The 22,673-nt window shown below is 43.7% G+C and overlaps 1 protein-coding gene across 6 annotated transcripts in view; it reads right to left on the bottom strand.

Moving 5' to 3' along the window:
• Window positions 1-14,330: 14,330 nt before the first annotated feature.
• Window positions 14,331-22,673, bottom strand: part of PTPRZ1 (protein tyrosine phosphatase receptor type Z1) — a 202,286-nt gene continuing 193,943 nt past the window's right edge. For all 6 annotated transcript variants that reach the window (XM_030549104.1, XM_030549106.1, XM_030549105.1 and 3 more), the window contains 6 exons: window positions 22,276-22,349; window positions 20,939-21,067; window positions 20,026-20,172; window positions 18,051-18,193; window positions 16,908-17,043; window positions 14,331-15,343 (listed from right to left, as the gene is read on the bottom strand). In XM_030549104.1, the coding sequence (XP_030404964.1) occupies window positions 15,203-15,343; window positions 16,908-17,043; window positions 18,051-18,193; window positions 20,026-20,172; window positions 20,939-21,067; window positions 22,276-22,349 (770 nt within the window). In that variant the 3' untranslated portion in view covers window positions 14,331-15,202. The remainder of the gene's footprint in view (window positions 15,344-16,907; window positions 17,044-18,050; window positions 18,194-20,025; window positions 20,173-20,938; window positions 21,068-22,275; window positions 22,350-22,673) is intronic.

The following is a 22,673-nucleotide window of genomic DNA, read 5'->3' as shown; positions in this document are numbered from 1 at the left end:
GAGATTTTAAACACGGTGTATATCTTTAGAACATGAGAGCATGTTATTGATAGAAGCATGGAACTCTATTGTAGGAAAAATCTCAGGGTTAGGTCCACAAAAGGATTTAGGGCCTTAACTGCCACTTTAGGTGCCTAAATCCAAAATTTAGATCCACCAATCCCCACACAGCTGTCACCTAACTGTATGTGCAAAAAATCCGTAGATGCAAAAATTGCTTTTGGTAAAGTTCCCATGGTGCCTAAAAATGTCAGAGTATGCAAATAGCTGCCTTAGTCTAGGTGCTCCAGTGCCACTGGGGCTTAGGCATGAGCTATGCGCCTTCCACCTGTTTCTGCTGCAGGGCCCAATATGGTAGCTGTTCTCAGAAGCACATTCTCTCTGGCCTGATGAAGATTTATTTATACTCAGTGGAACAGCTTCAACAGGAGCAGAGGTGTTCACAAGGCTGGAGCCTGGGCCCCAAATAATCAGCGAGGGCACAGAACTCCTCCAGCCCCAGGGCTGTGGTGGTGGGGAGAGTGAACTCCTCCAGGCCCTAGGGCTCCTAGAGCAAGCTCTTGCTGGAGCTGGGACAGGAGGAGGGAGAGAGGGAAAAGTGAGCTGGGGGGGAGAGGAGGGAGAGGAAAGAGGGAGCCAGAGCGGGGGGAGAGGGAGGGACGAGTGAGCTCCTGCTGGGGGAAGGGGAGGGGAGGCACAGAATATTTTCTGCCCCCCCTCCCCCCCCCCAGTCAAAGTTTAAATTTCTGCACACACCCCTGAACATGAGACAGAGAAAACCATACCAGAATACCCCACAGCCCGGTGGCTAGACCGCTCTCCTGGGAGTGGGGAGACCAAAGTTCAAGGCCCTACCTCCTCTTCTAGCAGGAAGGGGAACTGAACCTGGGTCTCCTAAATCCTGGGTGACTGTCTAATCATTGGCCTACAGGTTATAAGAGAGGAACAGCTCCTCCTCCTTCTTTGCTTGCTGCAAGAAAGGGCTTAGGTATCTAACTCTAGGGAAGGGATCATGCTTGTGAATTCTAAACTGAGAGAGGTGCCTGGAGTTAGCCACCTAACTCCTTTTGAGGGGTAGGGGTTGAGCTATACCCCTGCATCATCATTTCCCATTGGCTAGCTTACATGACTCCCCACTCAGCATGCTGACTTTTGTGGATTCCATTCTTAGGCACCTAACTCTCCCCATGCATTGTATAGGGAGCCTGGGTACATACCTTAGCTATGGAAGTCACTAGGTAGCAGAGTGCCTAAATGTTAAGCACTGTGATGCTTAACATTTCAATCCCCTTTGTGGACCTAGTATGTGCATATCAATATGACAGAAGTATGTCTGACTGGAACTTCTGAGTTCCAACCAGGAATTAATTTTAAACGTTCTCTTGGTCTAAGTTGTTGACAAATGTATACCAAAGTCAGTACCAAAAGCAGAACTTGCATTTTGCTACCAAGAAAATATTGATCATGTTGTAAAATAAATGAATAATATTTTTGTACATCTCAGGGTAATATAAAAGCAATTATAATTTCAGAAACTCTAGTTCGCTAGTGCATTAAATCTTGTGAAATCTTGAAATGGCAGTCTTGCAGGCTTTAAATATAAAATGTGCATTTTCATACCTGCCAGATCTGTGGCTCTTGGAAATCAGAATAAATATACAAGTTAATAAGGAGTGCTTTTTAAAAAAAAACAACAACCCCCCCCCATGTTTCTAGTTACTGAGTAGAAGCTTATACATTGGATTAATAACTATAGCATGTATTGCATTCCCCCCCCCTCACCCCCAGTTAAAAGGAATGCAATGGCATAAAGAAGTACTCATGCTTGGAATTCACAAGGGTATTTGGGATGTAAATATAGTGCAGTTAAAATGTCATTTGGAGAAAAGCTCTTAAGTCTGTTTAATTTTGAATTACTCTTTCCACTTAACTTGGCCTGTCAGAATAATGTAATTACAAGTGTAAAAGAAATAGACTATATGGTGCGCAAGGCCTTAAGATATTATAGGCAGAGAAGTATAAATCCAGGATGTACTATTGTTTTTACACTAGTCTCTGTGTTCACCTTCCTCTCTGCCTCATCCTAGAACACATTGTGAACATTCACCCAATACATTAATCAGTTAGGACTTCCACAGAGCAGCATCTGGCCTGTAAAGTTGTCCTTCCCTCTTGTAATATTGACCATTGATTCTGGAAGTCTGCCCGTTTTCCTTCTTGGTTCTTCCCCACTGCACCTTCTCCCTAGTTTACTATGTGTCAGCCCTAACAGGCTGGGCTACCAGAGGTAATTTTTGGTTTTGGAAGTGAGGCAGCTTGTCCAGTAGCAGGAATCAGCTGCAAGCATTGATGAAGTTCATGATTAGGGGTAAAAATAAATTTATTTTTACACGAGTTAGATGTTCTAGGTGCAGTATTTAATAAGATGCCACTTTGTAGTGGTTTGTTTAAATTTTTAAATATATCTTTGCGTGGAGTGAAACTTTTTTGCTTTTTAAATGTGGGAACTTCTGATGTTGGATTATTTTGTATACAACCTTGATTTCTGCATGGAGAATTGATAGACGTCCAGGACTTCTCTTGTGAAGTTTTATATACACAATAAATGTCTTTTGAAGCAGAGTTTATACTTTTTTGCATAAATCACGAAATATATCATGGTTGCGGCTGCAGAAATGAATGTCCATGAACAGTTTGGGGTGTCCAGAAGCTGTTGTCTAAACTAGATTCCAGAGTGAAATTCTGGCCCTGTTGAAGTCAATGGTACAACTCCCATTTGACTTTAGTGGAGCCAGGGTTTCCCGCAAAGGCTCTGATTCTGCAGCCTTCAGTGGGGTTCTGCATGGGTACAGGGGTCTGCCTGTATGCAGCAGTGGGTGAGATCAGGGCCCCTGTCAAGGTGCATAAATACTCAACCACACAAACATTAGAAACCCCGAAAATGCACAGTTAAAGTTGTACTTTCCACACCACACCCCCACAACTGTAACTGTACCTCTATAGAGCTGGCAATGTGGATTATAACCCCTCTCTCCTCAACACCACCTTCCATTTTCTACACCTCCCACCACCCCCTCATTTCCACCTCCAGATCTGCTGTCCTAGCTTCACACTTCTATGGACCCGAACTGCTCCTTGAACTGAGGGAGTACTAGCATGAGTAGGTGGACAGCACTCTGGGTGATCAGCTGCCTTGTCCACACGCACAGGTTCTTCTGTTCTGACTATACTGGTACATTTTAAAGTAGTTCAACCCTTTCTTCCTGCACTGTGGCTGCAGTTGTACTGGCATAGCTTACTTTTGTCAAGGAAGGGGAATAAGGTATACTTCTGTAATGCACCTTCAAACTGCCTCCATAGTAGGGCTTGGTCTAGTATAACTACTTTGTGTGGTGTGTGTGTGTGTGTGTGTGTGTGTGTGTGTGTGTGTGTGTGTGTGTGTGTGTGTGTGTGTGTGTGTGTGTGTGTGTGTGTGTATTTTTTTGTTTTAAATACCAGTACAAAACCTGTGTAGAGCAACCCTTGCTGGGGGATAAGGTAATGGAATCTTACTGAGAGATTCCTTTGATTGGGGATTAGAGCATTTAAAACACAATTTCTTTAGTTTCCCTTTCTCCTTTAATTTTATTACTGCTCCTCTTGACCTTGAGCTGACTGAGGGAGGACTATAGCTGTGTGATCTGCCTCAAGAACCCCTTAGCAAGGTAATCCAAGAGGCAGAGTTAAGATCAGGGAGTTTTGGTGTAGGGCAGGGCTCCAACACAGGCCCAGGGTCTGAATTACTTGCCTCACAGCTGCAAGTTTATCTGAAAGCAGCTCACAGAAGTGTTCCTGTCTTTAACACTCAGATGCCCAACTTCCAATGGGGGTCCAAACCCAAATAAATCCATTTTACCCTGTATAAAGTTTATATATGGTAAACTCATAAATTGTTTGCCCTCTATAACACTGTTAGAGATGCACAGTTGTTTGCTCCCCCAGGTATTAATACATACTCTGAGTTAATAAGTGAAAAGTGATTTTAGTAAATACAGAAAGTGGGATTTAAGTGGTTCCAAGTAGTAACAAGACAAAATAAAGTAAATCACCAAGCAAAATAAAATAAAACATGCAAATCTATGTGTAATCAAACTGAATACAGACAATCTCACCCATCGAGGTGCTGCAGTAAGTTTTTTCCGCAGACTGGACACCTTCCAGGCCTGGGCACAATTCTTTCCCCTGGTACACATCTTGTTCCACTTTAGGTGGTAGCTAGGGGATTCTTCATGATGGCTCTGTCTCCCTTTCTTCTGTTCCACCCCTTATATGTCTTTTGCATAAGGCAGCAAAGAATCCTGTGGCACCTTATAGACTAACAGACGTTTTGGAGCATGAGCTTTCGTGGGTGAATACCCACTTCCTCAGATGCATGTAATGGAAATATCCAGGGGCAGGTATATATATGTGTGCTAGCAAGCAAGCTAGAGATAACGAGGTCAGTTCAATCAGGGAGGATGAGGCCCTGTTCTAGCAGTTGAGGTGTGAAAACCAAGAGAGGAGAAACTGGTTCTGTAGTTGGCAAGCCATTCACAGTCTTTGTTCAATCCTGAGCTGATGGTGTCAAATTTGCAGATGAACTGAAGCTCAGCAGTTTCTCTTTGAAGTCTGGTCCTGAAGTTTTTTTGCTGCAGGATGGCCACCTTAAGGTCTGCTATAGTGTGGCCAGGGAGGTTGAAGTGCTCTCCTACAGGTTTTTGTATATTGCCATTCCTAATGTCTGATTTGTGTCCATTTATCCTTTTCCTTAGAGACTGTCCAGTTTGGCCGATGTACATAGCAGAGGGGCATTGCTGGCATATGATGGCGTATATTACATTGGTGGATGTGCAGGTGAATGAACCAGTGATGGTGTGGCTGATCTGGTTAGGTCCTGTGATGTTGTTTTGTTGTTATGTTGCTGATCAATTACAGCAGTGGCTCTCAAACATTTTTTTCCGTGGACCACTTGAAAATTGCTGAAGGTCTTGGCAGACCACTTAATGATCTTTCCAAATGTTTGTACCGTTAGCTAACTATTGTAAAGCTCTGGATAGAAGTGCTATATATTAAAAAAAAACCCCTTAATAACAATTAACTTTTTTTGTTCTACACATTAAAGCACACAACTTATTTTAATATCAGTAGTCTTAATCTTTCTAATGTGATGGAAGTGCCCTCTCTCCCCCCCAGCGCAGCAGCTCCCAAGCTGGGGTTGGGAAGAAGCAGGGTTCTCTCCCTCTCTCAAGCAGCCCCTGAACTCGGCTGGAAAGGAGGGGAGTTTCTCCCCTGCGACAGCTGCCACTGAACTGAAGCTGGGAAGGAAAGGGATCTCCCTCTAGCAGGCGCAGACTGGGAGCCTCTTTCTCTGGCCACCATAGCCCTGCATGTCCCAAATTTCCCCATCTGCTCTTCTCACACCACTGCCCCCTCCCACCAACTCCCTATTTCCCGCAAGGCCACCACCTCACCTTACATGTGCATCTTCTCCTGGGTCCAGGCACCTAATTAGTGGAGCTATACCTGCGTGGCTCCACTAATTAGGTGGGTGGCCCTTCATTCTCTCATGTGTGGCCACCCAGCTGCGCACCTTAGAAGAAACTATCTGCGGACCACCTGAATGAGCTTGCGGACCACTGGTGGTTCACGGACCAGTTTGAGAACCTCTGAAATAGAGAATATGCTTGTTTAAAGTTGTGCTATGCTCCCTGATAGTGTTGTTTGGCCGCCACCTGCTTTGTCCACTGCTTGCAGAAAGAGCAGCCCATTGGCGCGCTAGTGGTGGGGGCTTGGAACCATGGTGGGCCGACAGCCCCCCTCTCAGCTCCCCTAAGCTTCCTGTGCAGCTGCCGCCCAGCAGGCTATCAATTGCTGGGCAGTTGAGGTGTCCCTCCCTGCCACTGCCCTGTGCTGCTCCTCCCCTCTGCCTCGGAGCTGCTCCTGTGAACCTCCTGCTTGCTGTGCAGGCGCGAAAGGGGGATGCTGTTTTCAGGGTGTCCCCCTCCTCCGTTCCTGCCCCCCCCCATCTCCACAGAGCAGGGAGGGACACAACAGGGCTCAGAATGGAGGGAGCTTGCTGGAAGCAGCTGCTGTCTCAGAGTCTCTCGCTCTCTCACACACAGGGTGTGTGTCTCTGGCTCTCTCTGCCATGCTGTCTCCCGCCCGCCCCATTCGTGCTGTCTTATAGATTGTGAGGCTTCATTAACAACAATGTGTTAACCCTTGAGAGTTCAGCCAAGTCCAAGTTCATCATTTAGCAGTAAGGCATTCCCTTGAAAATATCCCACCCTCTGACTTCACTACCGCAACCAAGCTTCACAGTCATCATTGCTGTGTACAGTATTAAATTGTTTGTTTAAAACTTATACTGTGTGTGTGTATATATATAGTCTTTTGTCTGGCAAAAAAAACCCCAAAAACAAAAAACCCTGGAACCTTAACCGTCTATTTACATCAATTCTTATGGGGAAATTGGATTTGCTTAACCTCATTTCACTTAAAGTAGCCTTTTTCAGGAACTACAATGTTAAATGAGGACTTACTGTATTTTTTTTAAATAATGTAAAACTGTGAAGACTCTGGGCTGGTGATAGACTCATAGACTCTAGGACTGGAAGGGACCTCAAGAGGTCATCCAGTCCAGTCCCCTGCCCTCATGGCAGGACCAAATACTGTCTAGACCATCCCTGATAGACATTTATCTAACCTACTCTTAAGTATCTGATGAGGGGGTTTGGGCTGTAGGAGGGGCTCTGGGCTAGGGCAGAGGTTGTGGTGTGGGGATGAAAGCTCTGGGGTGGGCTGGGGCTGGGGTGTGAGAGGGGTGGAGTGCAGGAGGGTAAGGGCTCTGGCCAGGGGTGCAGGCTCTGGGGTGGGACAGGGCTGGGGATGAGGAGTTGGGGTGCAGACAGGCTGCCCCTTGGCAAGGGCCAGTTAGGAGGATTCCCCCCAGGCCTCTCCCCGCAGGCAGCAGTGAGCTCCAGAGGAGGCCACCTGCACCACACTTAGCTCACACCACTATCACTGCACGTGCTCCTAGGGCCCCTCTCAAGTCCAGGAAGCCTGCTCACTGCCCCTCTGGCGGCTGTCATAACATGTATGCCTCCTCCCCTGTGCTGCCCCTCACTGTAGCCTCACTGGGGGTCGGGGGTGGGGCTGCCCCTTGTCCAGCATGGGGCAGGAACAGGCAAGGGGGTGGGGGGTCTTCTTCAGCCCCTGCAGGAACATGCCAGTGGATGCTTCAGAGCATTTAACTGTCAACAAGGCTGCTTAGCATACGTGCATGTTCAGAGCTAACAGTGTGGCCAAATTTGGGTGAAGGTTTATGTGGCTGGCTAAAGACATAGCCATAACACCAGGATGATGTCCCTGTCAAATATCAAGCCCTTGCACCAAATCATGGACATGGTAGAGTTTCTTAAAATAAGTAAGAATGTCTTTGAACATCAGCAAAACAACCTTCCTTCTCACTCTCTGTCCTGCTCTCCCCGTCCCCCAACCATCTTATTCTCAGGAATGGTTGACCAGTTTTAGCAAAAATGTTCCAAACCCAGTTATCTCGAGGGAGCCACCTAGAATGAAAAATGGCTGCCTAGACAGGAAAGTTATAAGCAATGGAAACTAGAGTCTTATAAAGCCAAGGAACAGGCAGCTGTAACTAGAGGTGTCACTACCTGCACTATCCATAAGGTAGGCAACAATTTAATCTTCAGAACCATTGCAATGGTTGAGAGCCCTAGCTGCTAGCAATTGTTACTGTGTCTTTAAACGCAGTTCAATTGATACATAAATGACAGCTGTAAAAGTTTTCCTTTTACATGCAGTCACAGTAACAAATGCTGTAGTTTCAGGGGTTGGGCATGTTGCTGGTGACTATATGGTTATGTAGGAATTCTTAGCAGGAAACCTGTTAAGCATAGCATGACATACACAGGTTTGAAAAAAAAATCCTTAAATTGACATTATGTTGAGTTAGTTGGTGACCAGCCAGCTATACTTAACATCTTTTCCCCACTTGACCCAGTTTACAAAGACAGGCTCTGTCTTTTGAGGCTGTAGCCTGGATTATAAGAAAAAAAAATAATTAAAAGATGGCCTTCGTCTGAGAATTATGTGCCAGCTCTATTTGGGAACTGACACGCATTTATTCAAATCAATAATCCATCACAGCTTGAAGATTAGGGAAGAGTTCTTCTTATGATTCTTAATTTTTTTCCATATCAAAACCAATATGTGTTGCTAAAGAGATTATCCTAAGGACTTATGTTTTAAATAACTTGTCAGGCATGCTAAGATGATGAATGTGATTGCAGACATTGGTGGAAAAAAGTCTTGGAACACCACTTGATTCCTTGGATTATTATTTTAAAATAGACAGTGTTTCTTTCAAACTGATTTCAAGGGTGAATTTTCAAAACAGGATTGTTCAATTTTGCTTTTAGTGTGAGTTAGAATTAAGAGCTACAGTGGAATATATTTGCCTATAAATCATTTTGTGTACTTGGATTATATATAACTATTTTTAAGTGGAAGAAGTGGGGTAAAAATATTACTAGAAGTTGCCAGGGGAAAAAAAAGTATGACATTGTGTTGGGTTATGGTCCAGTTTTCCTAGTGCAAAAGCTGGAGCAGACACGCGCTAACGAGAGTTACTTGTGCTGTTGTGAATCATGCCGCGTGCTGATACTACGGTGAGGAGAGGAAATATAAAGTTAAGAGGAATGAGGTTTGGGAAAGAACCATAAAAATCAAAATTAACCTCACTGGCACTTACATCCTGGGGGATTAAGAGAAGAAAAATTATTTTGTCTGTCTATGTTCTGTGTTGTTGGAACAGAAGAAAAGAGCCTTAAATTCCATAGCTGCCCTGTTTGAACTACTTATGCAAAGGTTTCAAGCAGTTGAGTGCTTTGCAAGAGGTAGAATCCAATTGCCCAAGCCCCTTAGAGGAAGATGTCTTCTGGCAAAGGACTATCCTACTTCTTTAAAATAAGCCCAGCTGAGGATTGCAAAGATGCAATTTATGGAGTTTTACAATGTTATAAATTAATGTGTATTTTTGTGGGTGTGATCAGGTACAATATACATGGAACGCTTTCATTTTATCAAATGAAGAGAAAATATGCATAAACTACAGAGTATCTGTACAAATATACGTTAGATTTGTGGTTTTTTTTTAAAGTTCTCTGCCATTCAACTTGGCTATGACCATATAAATAATATTGCTTCGTATTCACACACACAAAATGTAGCCCATTAAGCTGTATTTCCTACCTAACCTAGAATTAGCAATGTACAAATATGACAAGTAACAGCGCAAGAGAACCAGAATAACCTTAGCAGCGAGCAGCCTGATTCACAAAGAGAGGTTCCTTTATTTCCATGAGTTATTTGTGCAATTGGTTGACCCTTTGAATGAGGGAGGCAGGGGGCTTCATGACTATAGAAGCAGATGAGGTCAAGTGGAAAATGGGATTTAACAGAATAAACACATTGGCACAATTTTAGAAGACAAATTATGCATTGTCTTGTTTTGACTGATTCAGGTCAGTCCACTCATACTTGAGATTTCATCTACATGTTACACAGCAAAATGAATGAGTTTGCCTAATTTTCAGGGAAAATCCATTCTATTTAGGACTTGTCTACGTGCTCAGTTATGCACAGCAAGTCAGGGTGTAACTCTAACTTGCTGCGTTCTAGTTGGCCATATGGAACCCTGCTACTGTGCACTCAGAGTTCTGTAGCATGCTTTGATGTACAACTATTTCAAAGTGAGTTCTTATAAAATGAGACTCCCCATTGCTGGAGGACTAAGACAATGTTAAGGCCTCAGGACTGTAGGCAATAAATGAGAGAAGCTGAAGGCAAAATTTTATAAATGATTCCTGAGGCGAGGAACACTTTTAATTGTGTGGATGCTGAAAGCCAGGCCCCTTACCTTTGTCTGCCTCTTCCCCCTGAGTTTCTGGGGGTGGAGGGGCCAACAGCCAGGACCTTGCGGGGAAGGTGTGGCAGCCGGGACCCAGGTGTGGGGTCAGCAGCCAGGACCGCAGGGGAGGGGGGCAGCAGTTGGGACTTGGCCATGGGGTCAGTAGTGGAGCCCCAGCTAAAAGCTTGGGGGGGGAACGTGTGCTGCAGCAAGCCCCACACCCCTCGTTCCCACACCTATGAATGATTCCCATGTGAAGTTACACAAACAAGCAATGTTGCATGTCTCAGTCCTAGCTTTCACGGCTCTGTATTCTGGAGCCCACAGATCCCCTTTAATGCCTATCTGTTGATAGGCATTACTCAGGTAAACACATAAGAATGTCCACACTGAGTCAGACCAATGGTCCATCTAGCCCAGTATCCCATCTTCTGGCAGTCGTGAATGGGAGGTGCTTCAGAGGGAATGAACAGAACAGGGCAAGTGAGTGAGCCATGCTCTATTGTACACTCCCTGCTTCTGGCCGTCAGAGGCTAGGGCCACCCAGAGCATGGGGTTGCATCCCTGACCAGCTTGACTAATAGCTATTGACGGACCTATCCTCCATGAACTTACCTTTTTTTGAACCCATTTATAGTTTTGACCTTCACAACATCTCCTGGCAACAAGTTCCACAGGTTGACTGTGTGTTGTGTTCCTTTTGTTTGTTTTAAACTTGCTGCCTATTAATTTTATTGGGTGATCCCTGGTTCTTGTGTTAGAGAAAATAAAATTTCCTTGTTCACTTTCTTCACAGCAGTCATGATTTTACAGCTTGCTATCACAGTGTTTTCAAACCATGGCTCGTGACCCACTACGGTATGTAAGGCGCCGACCAGGATATTAAAAGTCCCATTGGCAGTGCTGCCCAGCTAAGGCAGACTAGTACCTACCTTTTCCAACACTGCACTGTGCCCCAGAAGCAGCCAGCAGCAGTCTGGCTTCTAGGCGGGGGGAAGTGGGGGAGCCCACAGGACTCCACATGCTGATCCCGCCCCAAGCACTAGCTCCGCACCCCTGTTAGCCAGGAACTGGCCAATGGGAACTGTTGGGGGGACAGTGATGTGGATGATACTTGCATGCCTTTGCCTAGGAGCCAGACCTGCTGCTGGCTGCTTCTGGGATGCAATGCAGTCCATGGTGCACCCTGGCTGCACCGCTGACCAGGAGTTCCTGGAGGTAAATCTGTATCCCAACCCTGCGCCCCAATCCCCTGCTCTAGCCCTGAGCCCACCCACACCCAGAACCCCTTCCTGAACCCCAAACCCCTCATCCCTGGCCCCACCCCAGATCTGGTACCCCCAGCCCAGAGCCCTGACCCCTTCCCACTCCACAACTCCCTGCCCCAGCCCAGAACCTCCTCCCACACTCTGAACTCCTCATTCCCAACCTTGCCCCACAGCCCTCACCCCTGCACCCCAACCCTCTGCCCCAGCCCTGAGCCCTTATCACTCCCCAAACCCTTCATCCCCAGCTCCATTGGGTTGTGAGCATCAACAATTTTCTTCAACTGGGTCCCCAGGAAAAAAGTTTGAAACCTGCTGATCTATCATATTGCCCTCTTAGTTGCCTCTTTTCAAAGCTGAAAAGTCCCAACCTTTCATATGGAAGCTGTTCCATACCCCTAATCATTTTTGTTGTCCTTCTCTGTACCTTTTCCAATTCTAATATAGCTTTTTTGAGATGAGGTGACCAGAACTGCATGCCGTATTCAGGGTGTGGGCATACCTTGGATTTATATAGGTCATTATGATATTGTCTATCTTATTATCAATCCCTTTCCTAATGTTAGTTTTCACAAATGTTGCTTCATAGTGAATGGATGTTTTCAGAGTCCTATCTACAATGACTCCAAGAGCTCTTTCTTGAGTGGTAACAACTAATTTAGATCCCAACATTTTGTATGTAGAGTTGGGATGTTTTCTATTGTGCATTATTTTGCATTTATCAACACTGAATTTCAAGTGCTATTTTGTTGTCCAGTCACCCAGTTTTATGAGAGCCCTTTGTAACTCATGACAATCTGCCTTACACTTAACTATCTTGAGTAATTTTTTATCATCTACCAATTTTGCCACCCTCATTGTTTACTCCTTTTTCTAGTTCATTTATGACTATACTGAACAGCAGTGGTCCTAGTACAGATCCCTGGGGGCATCACTATTTACCTCTCTCCATTCTGAATACTGACCATTTATTCCTACCCATTGTTTTCTGTCTTTTAACCAGTTACTGATCCATGACAGCTTACTTTGCTTAAGAGCCTTTGGTGAGAGACCTTGTCAAAGGCTTTCTGAAAGTCTAAGTACACTATATACACTGGATCACCCTTCTCCATGGTGGTTGTTCCCCTCAAATAATTGTAATAGATTGGTGTAGGGTTGCCAACTGTCTAATCACACAAACCCAAACACTCTTGCCCTGGCCCCTGCCATGCCCCTTCCCTGGCATCCTGCCTGTGCTCCACCCCTTCTCTGAGGCCCTGCCCCACTTACTCCTTCCGCCCTCCCTCCATCACTCCCCCAGCCTCACTCACTTTTCCTGGGCTGGGGCAGGGGGTTGGGCTGCGGGCTCTGGAGTGTGGGAGGGGGCTCTGGGCTGAACCTGGGGTAGGGGATTGGGATGCAGGACGGAGTGCGGGGTGCAAGATCTGGGAGAGAGTTTGGGTGCTGGAGGGGACTCAGGGATGGGGGAGGGGTTTTGGGTGCAAGGTGTGGGTTCCGAGAGGGGGCTTAGGGACGGGGCAGGGAATTGGGGTGTGGTTGCAGAAGGGGGTTCAGGGTGAGGGCTCTGGGAGGGAGTTTGGGTGCAGGAAGGGGCTCAGGGCTGGGGCAGGGAGTTGGGGTGCAGGGCAGGGGTGAAGGATGTGGGCCCCGGCCAGGGAGCACTTACCTTGGGCGGCTCCTGGTTGGTGGTGCAGCAGGGCTAAAGCAGGTCCTCTCCCATCTCTGTGGCCCCTGTGGGGGGGGGCAGGGGGCTCTGTGTGCTGACCCTGTCTGCAGGCATCCCCAGAGCTCCTATTGGCCGCAGTTCCTGGCCAATGGGAGCTGTGGAGCTGGCGCTCAGGGCATGGGCAACACACGGAGCCCCCTGCCCCGTCCAGGGGCTGCAGGGATATGCCACCCGCTTCTGGGAGTGACGTGGGGCCAGGGCCTTAGCCCCACTGCACCTACTGACTTTTAGTGGCCTAAAATCCCCACATTTGCTGTCAGTAGCCTCCGGGAAATAGAGCCTGATTCTGGGAGGCTCCTGGTGAAACAGGGAGATCTGGCAACCCTAGATTGGTGAGGCACGAGTTCCGTTTACAAAAGCTGCGTGGACTCTTCCCCAACATAGGGTGTTCATCTGTGTGTCTGATAATTCTGTTCTTTACTATAGTTTCAACCGATTTGCCTGGTACTGAAGTTAGGCTGACTGGCCTGTAATTGCCAGGATCACCCTGCAGCCTTTTGTAAAAATTGATGCCACATTGGCTATCCTCCAGTCATCTGGTACAGAAGCTGATTTAAGTAATAGGTTACATACCACACATAGTAGTTCTGCAATTTCATATTTGAGTTCCTTCAGAAATCTTTGGTGAATACCATCTGGTCCTGGTGACTTATTACATTTAGTTTATCAATTTGTTCCAAAACCTCCTCTAATGACACCTCAACCTGGGGCAGTTCCTTAGATTTGTCACCTAAAAGAATGGCTCAGGCTTGGGAATCTCCATCACATCCTCTGCAGTGAAAACCAATGCAAAGAATTCATTTAGCTTCTTCACAATGGCCTTATCTTCCTTTGAGTGCTCCTTTAGCACGTCATTTGTCCTGTGGTCCCACTGATTGGCAGGCTTCCTGCTTCTGATGTACTTAAAAACTAGCACCAACATTTTTTTTTAAAGTCTTTTGCTAGTTGCGCTTCAAATCCTTTTTTGACCTGCCTAATTATACTTTTACACTTGCCTTGCTAGAGGTTATGCTCCTTTCTATTTTCCTCAAGTGTACAAAAGCTTCAAGCCCAAGTAGGTCGATCTTCTTCTGCTTCTAAAATCCATTCCCCTCTCATTGCCACAGCATTTCTCTCCAGCCTCATATCAGATCCCAATATGCCTCCTAAAAATCTAAAACTAACTGTGCCAAAGTAAACTGGTTATTGTTACACTAGCCTCAGGAGAGCTCAGTCACAACAGGATGGGGCAAAACCAACCTGGAGGAGGCAGGCCAGAACTTAGCACTCATGAGTTTCACATAGGAAGTTTTTCTAACATGGCCTTGAGCCAGTAATATTGTTTTTGATAAGTAAAATGTCTTCAGTATTGATGATGCACAGTGTTTACTATGCTAGGCATAGACTGGAATATTTATATTTATTTTTTCAATGCCTTAGGTAAAAACAATTAAAACAATGCCAAGTACAGATGTTATTCTCATAAAAACTTCTCATTTCAAAACAACTCAATTTATATTTCCCACAAAAAGTTAAAATTCCATGCATATATATGAAGGTTAATCACTGAAGATGCACAATAGTATATCAGGCGACTTTGTTAAAATAAAAACAGATACTGAACTACATCATTATAACAATGCAATTACACAGAACTAGAAAACTGACTCTGTAGTAAAATATAAAAATCTACAATTATAAATATAAATTTGGTCCATGGAATCACTATAGAAGTATTTACAGTAAGTATCATGTTACAAGTCTAAGTATCTACTGCAGTCTTAAAATGTTGAATATTATAAAGAACAGTATTTTATTTACATGCTACTATATTAAAAGTTATATGGATTGCTATAAATACAGCAAGTAAATTGGATACTAAAAACATGACATTTTTATTTGTAGTTGAGAACCCCCCTATCATCTATAAATATGATAAATTTTGTTAGAAGTAAAGCCAGACAAATTGAAAACTAATACTGAAAAACATACCACAATTTCATTCTTAGAAACACTGTAAAATTCAATCAAGTTAGTACAGACGTAACAAATGTATTACAAGAAATCTTTCAAAAAAAGGCACACATTGTTAATGATGTGAGTTCGGAAGTAAAATCATATGCCACAAAAATAACTGTTGTTTGTTTGAACAGGAGAAGGGAACAGATCATATAATAACTGGACAGATATCTCCCTGCATAATTTAAAAATGAAAACAACAATGCTAAATTCCAGGGATGACTGGTGTGTGTGTGTGTGTGTGTGTGTGTGTGTGTGTGTTAGTTAAACTAAAGATTCTAAGCTTTCAGCTGCATTTCCATCAGGTAAAGCTGTGCCATTACTGTCCATGGATGCAGAAGGGTTTTCTTCTTGCCTTGTGCTAACCAGACTTAGGATAGCTTTGTACAGAAACTGGTACTGCTCCTACAGAAGAAAAGAAGATACGTTCAATGTGGTGCTCTAAATAATAATGTTTGATTATTTTGAAATACTTTTACACAAAAAAGTAATTTAGCAACTGATGAAGAGTCAATCTAGTGCTATACAGCCCCGCTGCAGTCTACTGTGTGTAACTCATTAACTGATGTGTTAATTCTTTGACAAATAGCCCCATATCTGCATACAGTATGTAACTCAGTATCAATGACTATTGTGCGGGTGCTCCAGGGCAGAATATTTGCTTGTGCGTTTTTTTAATATAGGGGGTGAAATCCTGGTTTCACTGAAGTCAATGGTAAAGCTCCTATTGACTTCCACTGGGCCAGGATTTCATCCATAATGTGAAATGTTCCTGTAACTCTGTAATAGTGGCACTAGACCTACTCTAGGTTTCCATTGGTGTAACTGACAACAGAATTCAGCACACAATTGTCATCTCTGGCAGTGAATCTGTATCTGTTCCTACATGGACTTCACTGGAGATTTCTAATTTAATACTGTTATAGAATATCAGGGTTGGAAGGGACCTCAACAGATCATCTAGTCTATCCCCTTGTTCAAAGCAGGACCAATACCCAGACAGATTTTTTTTTTAACCCTAGTTCCCTAAATGGCCCTCTCAAGGATTGAACTCACAACCCTGGGTTTAGCAGACCAATGCTCAAACTAGTGAACTATTCCTCTCCATTAAAATATATGGAGATATACCTATCACATAGAACTGGAAGGGATGCTGAAAGGTCCTCAAATCCAGCCCCCTGCCTTCACTAGGAGTACCAAGTACTGATTTGACCCCAAATCCCTAAGTGGCCCACTCAAGGATTGAACTCACAACCCTGGGCTTAGGAGACCACAGCTCAAACTACTGCTCAAACCACTGAGGTATCCCTGCCCTTTTTCCAAAAGCACAGTGAAAGTCATCTTAAGTGATCACTCATGATCATGAGAGATCAGGGTCACAGTGGCAGTAGCAGTACACTTTTACTAAAAATTGATCCTAACCATACCAGAAACATTCGGGTGATCACTCAAGGGCAGGAGCATCGCCAGCTTTTTTGCCACCCTAGGTGGCAGAAGGTCCCACCCCCGACAGAGGTGGCAGAAGGTCCCGCTCCTGAAATGCCGCCGCCGACCGGGGCAGCTGAAGATCCGGCCGCCGTGGTTGCTGCCACCCAAATGTTAGTGCCCTAGGCGACCGCCTAGGTCGCCTAATGGATTGCGCTGGCCCTGCTCAAGGGTCTGCTTGAAATGTTTGGAAGTGTGCATGTATTCCTTGGTGAAATCAAACCATAATTTGCAGATTATAGTGCAAGTTTTGTAATGGTATAGGAAGTGCTTCACTTTCTGATTGACAATTATTAAATAATATTCTATCAAGTAGGCTTAATATATTTAGTTCTTCATATGAACACTTTATTTTGGAACACAGTTTTGCTTTAACCAATGAAGAGATTCACACTGAAAAATGTGGTTTTGCTGCTCTAACTCAAATTTTGCCAAAGATGATACATATATTGAAAAAATATACACATTTGGCTTATTTACTTACAATGTCTGTGAAGACTCCTGGCCTCATCAAATTTATCATCTTAGCTACCTGATAAACATCCATGGAACTTTCATTTTCCAGCTGATGCATGAGTGTTGTTAGTGCACAGAAAGTACCTGCTGTCACTCCTCCATGCCTTTTGAAAGTTAAAAACACACAAAAGAAATATTTGTATGAACTGGGTCATATTCCCACAGCTGAAGAAGATGCAGAGGCCCTCTTAGTGCATGGGGTGACACTAGAGTGACCAGATGTTCTGATTTTATAGGGACAATCCTAACATTTGGGGCTTCTTTTTTATCTGGGCTGCTATTATTCCCCAACTCGCCCCATTTTTCATATTTGCTATCTGGTCACTCAATGTGACATTCTGTGCTGCACCTCTAGGAGATACAGCACATAGGGAGGGTGGCCACTATAGTGGCTTTATGCTGCTTTTGCACCCTTCTGATTCTTGGCTGCTTCAAGGCTATCACTGTAATTTAGACACCCCTGTGGCCTGTCTTATGGCAGCCTTCATGGACTTCCTTATGGGCAGCAACACAACCAGGAATCTCTGCAGCACTGTCACAACACAGCCCAAAGGCAAGCCCTTCTTGCTCCCATGCCTTTCCTGCCAGACCCCCTACCCCAGGGCTTGAGAAGGTCCTCAGGAGGCAGCTTTATGGCTCTCTACAGTGCCTGCACTGAGAGAATCCTTCCACAGCTAGAACCAGGGCTTTTTAGGGCTCCTTTATGCTGCTCTAGCACTTTTTCCCATGGTAAGGGGGCCAGAGCAGGGGTGAGGATCTCACCCACAGTGATTTCTAAAGACCAGTGTCTAAATTGTGTTCTTACTACTCGCTATACTAAAAGAAAGACACAAAAATATTTAATCTCCATTGGATGGAAACTGGTTAATCTTTCAGATTATCAAAAAACAAAGACCCAAAAAGAGAACATTCTTGATGCTGAGTCAAGTGTTTCTCTTGCTGACACAGCTAAAATAACAGGATGGTTCTGCTGCTTTTATTATTTGCGTTCTCTATATGCTTTAAGCCTAATTTCAATGGATCAGGCTCTTTATGAGAAATTAGTATGAGTGTGGTGGGAAAATGCCCATGTATGTAGTACCCAAAGCAAAGCGAACATTATAATGCTTACTCATCATGCACTATCATTGGTCCATCTCTGTTGGAACTTTCTTCTTTTATGATACTTATAAGTTCAAATGTTTTACTAATAGGGCTATCAGGATTTGGCCATTTTGGACACTGAAAATGCCTCACTTCGAGCACATAGTCATCCTAAAAGGAAAATGTCATGATTAATGCTTTTGCATAAATCTAGCTCCTCAAAGAATAGACTGCCCTTGTTTGGTGTCTTGTGGAGAGTTGCGTATACTGTCAATGCCTAACACACACAAAATAATTTCTACAATTTTCTTTTTTTTCTCTATTACAACAGGAAATTGGAGTTTCTTATGAGCTAACAGATGCTCCACAAATAACCTAGCAAAAATGTTTTTTCAAGACCAACATATCAAGCCTTAACTTAAACCCTAAGAACTGAGTCTTGCAAGGTAGCGACTTCTAGCTCTATCAAAACACTTATGTACATGCTCAGAATTAAGCATGTGAGTAGGGTGAAGTCAATGGATTAGGCGAGGGTGCTCAGTAACTTTCAGAACTAATCCCTTAAATTCCTGGGGTTAATTTGGTAATACGACCACATTTAACCTAGAATTTCTATGATGTTTCTATGAAAATTAATAAGGCATTTGTATGATTAAAACAACAAGGCATTTTTGGTGTCTCTGTATGTGTAGTTATTGTGTTCTTGCAGCTATAGCGTTCCATTCATGCAATTACTATTACTTATTATTTGTATTATCATTTATTATAGTATGCAAAAGCCCAAGTGGGAGCAAACCTTCATTACTTTGCACACACATAGAAACACATGTTCTATTCCCAAAGAGTTTACAAGCTGTATCCTGGATCCACAAAGGTATTAAAATGCCTAATCCCCAGATTTACACCCCTGTGAGATGAAGCTATGCTGAAGTAAATTCCCATTGTACACTACCCCTTACTCTGGGCATCTGGAATCTATCTCCTGCCTGAGCCCCAAGGTGATCCACAAACTGGATAGAGATATATATTCACACACCTATCTTGCCTGCAGAGCCCTGTCTAGTAGGCAAACTCAGAGACTGGCTAGCACAAAACAGCTGAGTGTTGAGGCTCCCTTATATCCTTCAGCCCAGTGGTTAGGGAGCTCACCTGGGATGTGGGAGAGCACCAGATCAAGACCTGATAGAAGGGATTTGAAGAGTGATTAAGTACCTATTAGGTGAGTGACCTGGTCACTGCTCTATGGATTATTCTAACATGGGTCTCCTTCAATCTCTCCTTCTGAAGTTGTTCCACTTAAACAATTGAATAATGAAATATTAATTGGGCAAGAGAAAAAATGAGAATCTCTATGTAGTCTACTGATAAGCGCACTTTCCTGAGACGTGGCTGATCCATGTTCAACTCCCTTCATCTCATCAGGCAGATTAGGGACTTGAACCAAGGGGTCTCTTGCATCCTTGGTGAGTACCCCAACCATTGGGCAAAACACAATAAGGGATTCCTAGTTTATTCTCCACTTCCCCTGGTTGTTTTGTGTGGAGCTAGGCAGCCTCTGAGCATGCTTACCAGCTCAGGTCTGCAAGGCCTGCCTATTTTTCCCCAGAGACAGGCGTCTCCCTTCACCCCAGACTTCAGCACCTATCTTTGTGAGAGGGATGAGGCTTAGGATACACTTCTCTCATCAACATCTCTAAGCCTTTCCCCACCTAGTGGGCTGGCTTTTGGGGGTCACGTTCTAAGCTGCCTACCTCTCCCCATTTGTTGTATAGGGAGCCTATGTGCCTAATTAAGGCTTTGTGGATCACAGTTTATTCCAATGTTTTCTAATCACCTAAAAGTTCGGTGTTGTGAAGCTCAGGAGTGCAATGCCTTAGTCCCTCTGTGGATCCTGGCTTGTGTGTTTAAAGGACCTCACATATTCTTTTTTTTAACGTTAAAACCTTTATAATTTAACTTTAACAAATCAAATCCCCACAAGTGTACCAGTTTAATGATGTTACCTGTGTAGCTTCTAGAATAAAGTCTTGGATTATAAGCTTTTCCTCACTAGACAGACACTTGTGTTCTTCAGCAATCATAGTAACTTTAAAGCTCTCACAATTTATAGGCTCATCTTTGTTTGGCCAGTAAACAAATTCATCCTCAGCCTAAAAAAAAGCCACAAAGTTAAGTAATTTTCTTTCCAGTTCTCAAAATAAAACAATCCAATGTAGATGCTTTGGTAGAGAAATAATGCAAAATGTACATAAGTGACAGTCTTAAAGTTTAATTCATGAATTTAAATTTGACAGGATTAAAAATGTCTTTTCTTGCAGGCACAATTATTTACAGTTCTCAGAAGTTGCCCTGATCACTAAGGCTAACTTAAAAGTCTTTCCCATTTATGAAAAGAATAATCTTCATGAAATGTTTGCAGAGAAAATGACACTGTAGAATTTCATGTTCACAGCTGTTTCTCAGATGACAGAAATTTCTCTCAAGCATTTGCCTGACTGTCCTCCAAAATGCACATTCATATACTGTCCCCTTCCCATGCCTCAGGTCTTACCCAAAACATAAAAATAAAAACCCTGAGATCTTTCTATAGCATATGCCACTAGTCCTTGAAGAGTGCATTAGCTCATTCTTAATATACACATACAGCTCCAACACTTGAGCGTCTCTCTCAGTTTTGACTCAGATAAACTACTATTGACTTCAGTTGGAGTTTGCCTGAATAAGGCCTCAAGAATTGGCCCACAGTGAATAATACAAGCTGATTTCCCATATGTTTCAGATCAGTACTATCAAAACTGTGTTTGGTAGAGTCTCAGACTCCATATCCAAGTTTTGTGTTGACCTGTTTCGTGTTTTTAAATTAGGATACTATTATAGCCTACATTGGATCAAACCACAATTAGACATCAATCTTACCATGTTCTGACTATCAGGAAGCATGACTATTAGCTGAGCATTATGGTCCCATATCATTCTCCAGAAATCCTTGATGGTATGTAACAGGGGATGCTGGGTAATAATGAATTCATTACTTTGATAATAACCCTGCAAAACAAAAACATCAGTCTGAGAATTGATGTCCATCAATATATATATTTAAAGGAAGTTTTCACTATACAAAGATGGAAGTCTAAAAAACAGAGCTAAATTGGCCTGTATTTCATGTGACTTCCAGGAACAGAAATCAATGCATGTCAAATGGAAAAGGAGAAAACCAATAAAAAACAAATAATAAATGTTCAAGTTTGCCCCCTCCCCCAAAAAATGTATTGCAAGCAGCAGAGAGATAATGGTGAACTGCCAACTCAAAATAAAAATGGGTATTAGCCCAGACATATGTACTGATTGCTCTGCCCTGGCCAGGTTTCTGCAGGGATTCGGGGTACACAGCAAAAGAATAAACTCAATTTCTTAAAATAATTATTCTTTCTGTGAAATCCTCTAGCATTAATTATAACTTCCCTGCTTTATGAAAGAAAGCCCAAACATACCTGTCAAATCTCACTCATCAAGAGTGACAGCTTCTGCTGTCACTCTCAGGTATGCCTGGTAAAATGCCATGCATAAGCAGGACTGCAGGCCGTGAGCAAGGTTTCCCATCAAGTCCTCCTACCAGCTGGCAGAAGCTTCTCCTAGAGCTTCTGAATCCCCAGCCAAGGCTTTCTCTTCCTCTCTCTCCCCCACTCACTGTGGCCAGCACAGTGGATTCCACTCTCGAGAGATGGCCGTGGTGTGAGGGAGACAACAGTGAAGGGGTTACAAAGGAATCCAAAGGAAAAAAATGATGCAGGGGGAAAAGCGGAAGGCGGGAGGCAACACTTTGTGGCTCCTGCACAGGCACTAAAACATTCATAGATTGGTCCCTGCACATGATCAGGGAGAAAGCAAGGCTACGGCTCCCCTCCCCCAACATGTGGACACTGTTTTTGCCAGAATGATTCACTGAGGCTTGAAAAAACTTGGTTGCTTTAATTAACCTTTGAATCTCATAATTTGTGCTAAATTGTACTATTTTAAAAGTGTTGTGCGTTCTTACTGTATGCTGAGTCAAACTGTAATATGTTTGAGTGGACTTAAAAACAATTCCAGTGCAGCATCCCCCATGGAAGAATGGAAAGTGTGAAAAATGAAAGAGAAAGCAGAGAATCCCTTCAAAATAAAGACTGTGCCACTAACATGCAGATATCTGTCAACTCTGAAAATATATATAGCAGTATAGAGTATTTTTCAGCAGACCAGACAATTTGACTTACCATAATATAGGAAGCATTGATGTAGTCTGTACCTTCACCAGATAGTGATGAGATACCCACTCTAGATCTTTCCACTGTAAAAGAAAGTTGTGAACTAGTCTATATGTTGTACTGTCTGGCTAATGTATTATTGTAATGATAATAAAATAACGATCCATCAAACAGGATAAAACATCACCAGCTCTCTAGCTTCTTCTCCCAACAGCGGCTACATAGGGCAGGTCTAAACTACCATTTACGTTGATATAATGTATGTTGCTCAGAGGTGTGAAAAAAGACACCCCAGAGTGACGCAAGTTACAGTGACCAAAGTGCTGTGCACACAGGCGCTATGTTGGCAGGAGATGCTCTCCCGCCAGCATAACTTGTGCTTCTCGTGGAGGTGGAGTAGTTGTGCT

This window comes from Gopherus evgoodei, chromosome 1 (assembly GCF_007399415.2).
Source record: "Gopherus evgoodei ecotype Sinaloan lineage chromosome 1, rGopEvg1_v1.p, whole genome shotgun sequence".
NCBI classification, from domain to species: Eukaryota; Metazoa; Chordata; order Testudines; family Testudinidae; genus Gopherus; species Gopherus evgoodei.
The sequence above is the reverse complement of the archived record's forward strand: the minus strand, read 5'-3'. Positions and strand labels throughout refer to the sequence as shown.